Source organism: Orycteropus afer, unplaced genomic scaffold (assembly GCF_000298275.1).
Source record: "Orycteropus afer afer isolate SDZICR_OR568_19922 unplaced genomic scaffold, OryAfe1.0 scaffold00002, whole genome shotgun sequence".
Lineage (NCBI taxonomy): Eukaryota > Metazoa > Chordata > Mammalia > Tubulidentata > Orycteropodidae > Orycteropus > Orycteropus afer.
The window spans coordinates 3325222-3336396 of NW_006921589.1; the positions used below are offsets into that span (position 1 = coordinate 3325222).

Here is an 11175-nt window from a genome sequence, read left to right on the forward strand (position 1 = left end):
CAGTATTTCTGGGGATGCTGAGAATGAAGTTGTCAAAAGCCAGGTCCTCCTTCTTTGACCTACTTCCCAGTGTCCATTAACCCTCACTTTCTACCTGGACATTTCATCACCGTGGTGCCTTCCAGGAGTTAGATGTGTTATGTGCAGAATAATTGGGGGAGGGGGCTCAAACCAATCTCCTAACAATGCCCTGTGCTTTGTAGTCATGCATTATTAGTTCCCCTTCCTTCCCTTGAGTGGCTAGCACTATTAACATGAATTCACAAAACACAGAATGTGTTGTGCATATCTTTTATTCTTATTGCATTTCCCCAACTATGCTTTTTTCTTCTTTTTTGTTCCTATTTCTTCCCACCCTCACTTTTAAGTTTCTGTTATTGTTGTTGTTAAATGCTGTTGAGTCAGTTCCAACTCCTAGCGACCGTATGTACAACAGAATGAAATCCTGTCTGATTCTGTAGGATCTTCACACTTGTTGCTGTTGGAGCCCATTGTTGCAGCCATTGTGTCAGGCTGTCTCGTTGCAGGCCTTCATCTTGTTCGCTGGCCCTCAATTCTATCTCTATAATAGGTACAAGAGAAAAGGTGTATTGGCTTATGTTAGAGAATTATTCTCCCTGGATAGGATTCCTAATAGAGGTACTAATGTCTTGGGCTTTTTAATGAGTGATGGGAATTAAATACTCCAGAGAGACACTTTCCTACTGTGGGGGAAATCATAAAGTTGGCAGTGAAACAACAGAAACAAACACTGGACCTGAAAGTTGGGAAAGATGGCGGAGGAATGCTTGTCTCCAACTGTAAGTTGCATGTAATCTTAAACTTCATGCAAAAACGTTTTTCTCTTTTTTTCCTGGCAGCTCTGTCGCGGTCCGTGTTTATACAGCTTCTGTTCCTCTGTGTCTAGTATTTCCCTCAGTACTGTAAGCAAAAGTGGTATGTTTTTCTTTCCTTATGTCTACACTGTCCTCTGTGGTCTGCTGTTTGATCTGTCTCCTCCTAGCTGTTCATTCTTCCCAGAGATTTCCATAATGGTTAGTGTTATCTAAGTTACTACTTCATTAAACTCCTGCCATGGAGTCGATTCTAACCATAGCAACCCCGTAGGACAGAGTAGAACTGCCCCATAGAGTTTCCAAGGTTGTGAATGTTTACAGAAGCAGACTGCCTCAGTTTTCTCCCACAAAGTGGCTGGTGAGTTTTAACCACCAAACTTTCAGTTAGCATCCAAATGTTTTAAGCACTATGCAACCAGAGCTCCTTTTTTTATTAGAACGACGTTATTTCCATTTCACGGTAGGCCAGGATGAAAAAGAACCTACCGAATAAAGCTCAAGTTAACAACTTAGCGTTTAACAACAAAATGCATGTTCCACCAACTTCTAAAATATAGGTGAGCTCTTTTGTACCCAAAGCAGAGATGCATTACACCGCAAAGTGCTAAAACAAAAACCCAAAGAAAAAGACCAGCTGATTAAGGGCAGAAGATAATAACTTCTGTCCCTGAAAACCTTTTCTAAGAAAGGAAAAAAAAGATACGTAATTCATTTTTAAACTGTCTGTTGTTGGGTGCTGTTGAATTGATTCTGACTCACCGCAAGCCCGTGTGACAGGAGCGAACTGCCTCAGAAGGTTTTCTTGGCTGTAATCTTTCTAGGAGCAGATCACCAGGTCTCTCTCCCAACAAGCTCCTGGATGGGTTTGAACACCACCCTTTCATTTAACATATGAGTGCTTACCTACTGCACCACCAGGGTCTTTAAAAAAGAATACAGGATATATATGAACAGGAACAGATTTGCTCTGCTGTGGTGCTCAGCAGTTGGGATGCAAAGGCGTATTGCTTTTAGTGTTTCAGACACTGGACACATTATTTGCCAAATTATTTAGGGAGAGACTTGTGACATTAACCATAAGGAGAATTTATGAGGTAGCGCACAAGGCTTGGGTGCTGGCTGCTCTACTAAGGACAGGGATGGCAATTCTGTCTTAGATGAGGGGTGCACTAAAGGTCAGCATACATGGTAATGTGTGAAGCCAGTGGGAAAATCTCCATAAAGAACAACTGAAACTGAAAACACTTGGAAAATGTCTTCTGTACAATGATGTGCATCAAAGGTGCCAGGGATTTCTCTTGTTCTTGTTATTGTGTTTGGATGTCATTATGCAAACAGATCTGATAGTATTTAGTCATATTAATATTGTTTCCAAAAGTAAAAGCAGGTCCAGATACATTTTTTGCTTATATTTCTAGATTTTTTTTTTTTTTAATTTAGATTTCAATGGATTCACCTTTTGGGTAATTCAGCAATTCATGTTTTTGATGAAATACAAAGTATTTGACAACATATGAACTTATAGATTAGAATAAAATTACTTAGAATTACTCCGAGAGATTTATAAGTTTCCCTCGAACATTTACAATTTTATAGCTGATAGTGAAAGAGTACTGTGAAACTACTTCGCATCTTGCCGAAATGGCTCTCACATGGGCTTGGGAGAGAAAAATTCTGTAGAACCCACTTGGATAAATACAGTTTTAAAATATTCAGATTCTCCATGGAGAGTAGAAATCACTTATCTACGGGTTAATTTTGAGTTTGGGGATATCATACTAATTTCTCTGTTTTGTCTCGTTTCATCTCATCCTGGTTTTAGATTACGCCCACGGGCGACCCAGCAAAGTGCGGGCTGGAGCGAACTTGCACTCGAGTAATTAACAAGGGGACCCCAGGCCTGCCTGCCGTGTCAGGCCCATCCACTGCTGAGGTCTGAATCTGCGGCACTCTACACGCCTCCAAGAGGACTTTCTCAACTTGCAGCTAATCTCGGGGAAGAGAGAGATTTAATTTATTTGAAGTTTTTATGGTGTTAATATATATATTTTTTACCTCGCTAGCTTGAGAATTTTGCCAGCCTCTAGACTTGCACATTCCTATGATGTTTTCCTCTGAGCGGCATTGAGCAAGCCAAGCTGAATATTTGCCATGAAATTCCAATGAATGTGTAGCTCAAAAGCAAACCCTAAGTTTGCTTGCTGTCAATTATATCTATGTTCAATGCCAAGTCCTCGTACACATATTTTAAAGGTCAGAGTGAATGTTTTTGTAACATTTAAGCATATTTCAAATGTAAATAGAAGATTGTAAAATATGATTTTTATCAAATTGAAAGGGATCTTTTTAGTTAATACTTATCACAGTACTAAAATTATATGATTAACATTTCAGATACCGTGATATTAACATATTTGTGTATGTGTACAAAAGTGTTGATAAATACTAGTCTTTAAAGTTTATGGAGTTCCTTTATTTGTAATATATGACTCTTAAAAGCAATGGGATGTGAAAATATGAAAGTATTTTGTTGTTGTTAATGAAAATAAAAAATACACTTAGTTTGCATTGGCTTTCTCATGATAGTTGGGTGAGTTGCCACTAAAAGTGGTTCACTGAACATCTATTGAATGCAATTCTTTACCCAATACTTAATGCTATATGACAAAGTCAGTCAAAGGACTCGAAAATTAGCTGGGAATTTCTTCAGAGATCAACTATTCAGACCACCAGTTTCCAAACACAGGAGAACACTAGAATGATTTGGGAAGATGTAATAAGTTCAGATCTTGAGAGTTTGGGTAGTTATTTGGGCTTGGTAAAGTGGAGGGTCAAGTGCAAAAGGGGAAGACCCAGTGAGATGGCTTGACACAGTGGCTGCATGATGAACTCAAGCCTAGCAGCGATTGTGAGGCTGGCACAGGACTGGCAGTGGTTTGTTCTGTTGTACGTAGGTCTCTATCAGTTGAAAATGGGTGGACAGCACCTAACAACAGCAGAGCTATTCACAGATATTCCAAGCCTACACTATAAGCTCCGGTGGCATTGCACTCTCCTGTCTCTTTGAAGTTAGGCCTGACTTGGGTCTGATTCCTGGCCCATACATGTCGTGTGCAGCCATCCCCGTCTGTCACTGGAGGCCCTCATGTTGCTATGATTCTGAACAGGTTTCTGTAGAGTTTCCATACTAAGAGTAGGAAAAGGGTGATCTACTTCCAAAATCAGCCAATGAAAACCCTAAGGATCACAATGGTCCAATCCACACCATCATGGGCGTGGTGCAGGGCCAGGCAGAGTTTTGTCCTACTGTGCGTGAGGTCACCATGAATCAGAGTCCTACTCAGTGGCAGCAAAGAAAAACCAATATGACTTGCTTTGACCAATGAAATGTGCACAGAAGTGATGTGTCACCTTCAGGCAGTGGCTTTAAAAGCAGTAAGTGGTTCAGCCCAATCTCTTCCCCTAAGGCAGCTACCTCAGAAACACATGGACATGAAGTCCCTAAACTCACTGAGTCCCTGGGTCCACAATGAGCAGACACACATCCCACCACCACCACCAAACCTCGTTCGATACATAACCTGTGTGAAAAATAAGTTTGTTAAGTTCAGAGAATCAGGGTCTGTTACTGAACGGTAATTAGCTTACTGTGGCAGTTCTGTATTTTATTAAAACTGGACCTGACACTCAGCCAGGTGTGGGGACTAAACAGATCCCACCCTCTGGCCCACTCCCTGCCCCAGCCACCCAAAGCAGCAACCAACTAACCTGTTCCAGGTGCAGAAGACAAGCAAAAGAATCATCTTATAACACCCTCGGTAGCCATTCTACAGTCTCCACCCTCAAAGAAAGACAAATTTAACTGAGTTTTCATCTTGCTTGGATGAAAATCCACCAGCCAGTATCAGCTCATCAAAATCAGGAGGTAGGATAGCACTTGGAACACAAGTAACAAGAGAATGCATGGAATGAACTCTGATCCCTCAAGACTCCTTTAACAGTTGTTATTTACCCCAAACAGAGCCCACTGCTGTATTTTCAAAATAAATTAAATGCCCTTTGATCAGCTGAACTGTGGCTCAAGATGTCACTCCCAGCTTCATTCCTGACTCCATCTGGCCTTGGCCTTGAGTTCTACTGTGTAATAATGACATGGGGGGATGTCTTCTGAATTCCTCTAACTTCAGAAGGGGGAAGGAGAATCAAGATCAAAGCCCAAGGCTGATTCCAATGAGAACGAGGTCCACCTGCAACCTTTTTACCAATTCTGGCACCAACCATCCCTCCCATGGCATTCAACTTCACTGCTGAGTTTGATAATTTGTTACAATGGCCATACTGAAGTCACAGACAATACTCATGTTTATTGGGTTTGTTAGGGAAATAACAGGTTACAGTTCAAGATAAGAAATGATCTTTAGTCAGTACAGCAACTTCTCAGCCATGCTCATAGGCAGGCCTCTGCCTGGCCCTCAACACCTCAGGCTTCTTGGGGCAACCTGACCTCAGCCCTGTTTGGACAAGTTTTAGAAGCTCTGTAAAGTAAGTGCCTAGAGACACCCCCCGACCACTCCACCAGCAAGTCTCCTGGTCCTGCTGCCTCTGTTTCTCACTGTGTCTTCGCTGTCTCTGATGTCATAGCTCTCACACTGTCTCTTTGATCTAGGATGTTCTCAGCACGGGGATCTCAGGTCCAAAAGACAGGCTCCACTTCTGGCTCTTCTTTCTTGCTGGTCATGTGGTCTCCTTTTCTGCCTCTGGGATGGCTCATTTTAAGCCTAGCTGGCTTGCAAAACTGACCAATACACTGAATTGTATTGGTCCCACCCCCACAAGGATGCCATGATCCCACCCCCACAAGGGTGCCATGCCCTTTAATAGCAAGCACTGCAATCCCTTGGGTGGGTCACAGACACCTTATTTACATATTTCTGCCTTGTCATTTGGTGGGAATTGCAAAGACTGGCTAGAAGGGCCATATTCAGTAATTCACTGCACCATATATTGCTTCCTGGATCTTTGGGTCAGAATCTTGACTCCTCTCTCCTCATTTCCTCATTTGAATTTGTTAAGCTGGTTCACCTTTGAGGGCTGGCTTGCTAACTCCAGGGTTAGCTGTTGAAACCCACCTAGCAGTTCCATGGGAGAAGGACCTAGTAATCTTCCCCATAAACATTACAGCTTAGAAAACCCTATGGGGTACCTCCACTGTCACATGGAGTGGCTATGAGTTGAAAATCAACTCTAGGGCACCCAACAAAAATTATAGGCATTATTAAGGCCCATGGGTAGCACAACCAGTCATTGAAAATTCATTATATTCTACGGATGGGTGCAGATGTCTATTCTGGTTGGCAAATTCATCACCAGAAGCTGCATAGTGAATTTGGAGTCACATACTCCTGAAATAGATTTTTCAAAAGATACTTCATTCAAGATGTATATGATAAAGCCTACTGAAAAACGTTTTAACACATGTATTTGAAAAGAATTATTTTCTCTCTCAAGGGTACTACAAACTGAAATACTCAAAACATTTATCTCTCTTCCAAGAAAAAACTGTGTGTGCTAGGCCCTTGGAACTTTCTTTTTCTGGGGTTCTGCTTATCATTCTGATTTCCATATTTCCAACCCATTGCTAGTGACATTTCATGTACCAATTCCTTTTCAGATGTGTTTACGTTAACTTTTATAGCCCTTCAGTTTGCCTTTCATTAATCTTTGACTTCATTTATTTTGATCAGGAATGCTTTATCCCTGTTTATTTTTGAAATTTGCATTTGTGACAGAGATGGCTAGTTGCCTTCCCAATATGGGTTCTTTCTTTGTAACACAACCCTGATTTCATTTTCTGGATTTTGGCATTGTCCATGCCAAAAGACAATATTTCTTAACCCATCTTTTATGTCTATGTGACTAAGATCAGCCACTGAGAGATGAGTGAAGTTGTTGGATGACACTTTCAGAAAAATCTTAAAAGAACAGCTGGTCAAGGCCCTATTTGGTTTTCCTCACTTCCTCCTTCCTGCCTGTATGAGTTTGAGTTCTGGCAGCCAGCTTGGATCATGAGGAAAGATTGGTAGCCATACACTGAAGATGGCAGAGCAGAAAGAAGAAACCCGAGCCCACGATGATAGTGGTCTGCCAGTCTTAGATGGCCTATTCCTGGAGAGAGGGGGAAAAAAATCCCTTAAAATTAATCCTGTTTAAGCCAGTGTTCTTTCTGGAGTTGTTAATAGCATCCTTGTGTGATTTTTAGGAGCTCTGGGGTATAGTGCCTAAGGCATTTGACTGCTAACCAGAAAGGTGGTGTTTCAAACCCACCAGCCACTCCTCAAAAGGAAGATTGGGCAATCTGCTTCTGTAGTGATACCACCTGGGAAACCCAAGGAGGAGTCGCTATGAGTCAGATTCAACTTGACAGCAGTGAGTTTGGGGATTTTTTAATGTGATTTCTACCAAATGCAATCTATAATCTTCTTGAATTTCCCTGAAGATAGGGAGTACCCTTTTGTTCACCTAAGGCACTTTATTATATAACTTTTATCTACTCCTTTGGGGCATGGCCAAGTAAAATATGACAGGGCATTGAAAGTTTTTAATTAAAGACAAACTCTATTATGATAAATTTAACTTCCAATGAAACTTCTAGAATATCATTGAACTAAAATAAGTTGGCAGAGTTGTTTTGATATAGCAACTTAAAAGCAATACCTTTTGAAATGCATTGTCACAAGGGTTAATGACATCTGTAAACTGAAAAATAATTATTGAATAGTTGGTTCATGGATACAGGCTTTAAGACTTTCAGTTGCAAGAAAAATAGAAGTATTTATTTACCTAGTGTGGTGCAGTGAATTGCTTAATATGGCTTTTCTTGTCATAGTCTTTGTAACTCCCACCAGTGACTGAGTGAGACTTCTCAAATATGAGGTGCTTGTGGCCCACCAAGGGGATTGAGCAGCTTGTTAGTAATGTAAATAAGGTACATGGCACCTTGTAGGGGTGGAACCATGCAAATAAGGTGATTGGAACCCTACCATGGAGATTGGTCAGATTTGCCATCCTGCTAGGCTTAAAATGAGCCCTCCTAGAGGCAGGAAAAGGGGCTCTCACTACCATCAATAAAGAAGAGCCAGGACTGTGTCCTTGGACCCAAGATCCCCACACTGAATCTCCTCAGCCAAGGCCCCAGAGAGGACTGTAACCCTTCACTGAGGGGGTGGGAGACAGCAGACAGATGGTAGAGATGGCGGCAGCAGAGTCAACAGAACCAAGAGACTGTCATGAGACAGAGCAGTGGGCTTCCCGGCCCACAGAGCGAGGAAGCTGAGTGCCTTCAGAGTGGCTTGCTGGCAGAGTGCAATGTCTCTCTAGGCACCTATCGGCAGAGCTCAAAGAGCTCAAAGAGCTCTGTAACACTTGCCCAAACAGAGCAGAGGCCCAGGCCAAAGAGAAGTGTGCCTGCGGCATGGCTGAGAAGAGAGTGTCCTGATTGAGGAACTGTATCCTGCCTTGTTTCTGATCCTGAATTGTAACTGAAACAGTAAAGTAAAAACTATTTCCCCCACCCTGGCACCTAGATGGGAATAGATAAGTAAACTAAATTACCCCAAACTATTTTCCCACGGGACAGATGAGTCTTCAGTTCCTTAAAGAACTAACTGGAAAACATTCCTTCCTGCAGATGATAGATTTGCTAAAAGTATTTTAGAAACAACCTGTAAAACTCTGGATGTGTGGGCAATAGGACAAAAGGAACAAAAGTTAATTGCGACCCTCTCCCCTCTACCCAGCCCCTATCAGCTGATAACAGGAAACTACTGTGACCCATCTGCTCTGTCACCCATTTCACATTCACACCCGAATTCCTCAACCTTTTGTGACTATGCACAACCACCTCTCCTGAAACCTACAAAAACTGTTTCAGTGGCATCTTGGGGAGTTAAGATCTGGGTACTAAACTACCCCTAACTCCTTGCACTGCTGCTTTGCAATAAATAATTTTCTCTCCTCTCAATCTCGGTGTGTAAACTGGTTTGGCCTGACTGCACATCGGGCAGGGACCAGCTTTGGTCTGATAACATAACCTGCTACTTCCATAATAAACTCCATAACCATGAGTACTGTCTGTGAGTTCCATGTGGCCTAATTGCACAATGAATTATCAAACCCAGCAGATAAGCAGAGAGTGCATTTGGGAGGGAAGGTTGGTGTCAGAATTAGTAAAATGTTTGAAGGGTTTGAAGGATGGGGGCGTGCCTGACCTCTGCCCCATAAGCAACCAGCCTTGCGCTGCTGGTGTTCATCTGATTCTGTGTCCCTTTTATGAAGTTAAAACAAAAAAAAACAAAATCACCGCCATCAAGTTGAACACTGCCCCCATGTCGTTTTTTGCACCTAATGAAAAATACTCAGTGGTAGGTCTGGTTTTGAGCATGGCTGTTTCTTCAGGAATCTCTCTTTCCTCAGCTTTCCACTATGATTTTCCCTGTGTTGGCTGCATTTCCAGGTAGGTTCTTCCCATTTGGTTGCAAAGTTAGCCACTAACAGTACCAAGATGAGTCTATAAACTTAGGAAACCAGTAGAAACACTTTTTCCTAGATACGATCAATTATTCAGTAAGTTTTCATTTTCTCCCCCTCAAGCCTTATGAGAGGTTTCTGGCATTGGCCTTGTAATTTGCTCTGACCAGGGGATTATTAGCAGATGTGACATGAGTTAGAGCTGAAGTAGGCTAGCACACTTGGACTTACACTTTACCTTTCACCCTCAGAGGACTGTGCTTTGAGTAATCAATGGATTAGGGAGGATGAGATACACATGGATCAGAATTGGCCCAAACTTACAGCTTCTTCCTAAGGCCAGCCAAACCCTGACCTGAATAGTCAAATTCCAACCAGCCTGCATCTGTGTGAAAAGTAAATGCTTACGGTTGTTTGCAACTGAGTTCTGGGGTGGTTTTTCACACAGCAATACTGAAGCAATACAAAGCTGATGCAGTGGAAATTCTAACAGAATCCTAGCCTTTAATTTCATTAGCTTAAATCAGTGGTTTTCAAAATGGGGTCATCAGCATCACCTGTAAACTTGCTAAAATTGCAAATTCTCAAGTCCTCCTCCAGACCTACTGGATCAGAAACTGTCAGGTGAGGCCCAACAACCTGTGTCTGAAAAGTCCCCAAGTGATACTAATTCACTCTGAGGTGTGAAAATCACCTAGATCATTTGCATCCTTTAACCAATCCAGGGGTATAAATATTCGGGCTTGGTGGGGGGGGTGGTCAACAAAACCAAAATGATCTAAGCCAGTGGAATGGGGCCTAGGAATTTGCATTTTAACAAGTTCCCAGGAAATGCTGATGCTGCACTTTGAAGGCCAATGTTCTAGGCTGAGTGTGATAGGTGTGGTTGCCAATTGGGAAACCACCGAATATTCTATTAACAAACAAAGGAAATGGTTCTGGGCAGGGAACAAATGTCAATCACACAGCAGAGTATTTAGGAAAATCGTGCCTATGGCAACTTGTTTCAAATTGCTCATGATCTCTCATAACTGGCAGTGGATTGTGATCATAATAGAAATTGCTCCTTGGTGGGGCTCAGGTGGGGCTTAGGAAACAAGCCTACACCCGCCACACCCTTGATAGACCTTTGCAGCTATGACCTCCTTTTTATAAAAAGAAACAGTTCTCTTGGAAAGGATCAGACAACCACTAATATTCTACAATCATTCTGTCACAATGGGAAAATCTGAAGATAAAATATAAATCTCTTCTGTCACTCAGTTCATGAAATTGATTGAGACATGAACTGATTATTTGTTTGTTTGTTTGTTTGTTTATTTTGGGGTCTCTTCAGTTTTGCCAAAATCCACTACCAAACCAAACTCACTGCCATCGAGTCGTTTTCAACTCATTTGGGTTTCCGAGGCAGTAAATCTTTATGGAAGTAGATTGCCCAATCTTCTTTCCATGGAGTGGCTGGTGGATTAGAACCTCCAGCCTTCTGGTTAACAGTCAGATGCCTTGGGCACTGTGCCACGGAGCTCCTAAACCCGCTACAGATCTCAGGAATAAAATAAAGACAGGTTTGGTGACAGAAAGCCAGGTGTCACTTTCAAATGTAACATGAGTTGTCAAAAAAAATCTTTCTTAGTACAATTAACTGAAGATAAATGTAGCACTTAAAGAGATGATGTCCATGCAGCCAACGAGTGAGTCATTTAATGCAGTCTAGTGAAGCTGGGAGCTCTGGTAGCATAGTGGCTAAGACACTTGCCTGCTAACCAGACGGCTGGCGGTTCAAACCCACCAGCCACTCCTCAGAAGGAAGGTT

At 42.1% G+C, this 11175-nt stretch overlaps 1 protein-coding gene across 1 annotated transcript in view; it reads left to right on the forward strand.

The window, feature by feature from the left end:
- DOCK10 (dedicator of cytokinesis 10) overlaps positions 1-2775 on the forward strand; it is a 242485-nt gene extending 239710 nt beyond the window's left edge. The window contains exon 56 of the mRNA XM_007955659.2: positions 2659-2775. Within this exon, the coding sequence (XP_007953850.1) occupies positions 2659-2775 (117 nt within the window). The remainder of the gene's footprint in view (positions 1-2658) is intronic.
- Positions 2776-11175: the final 8400 nt, after the last annotated feature.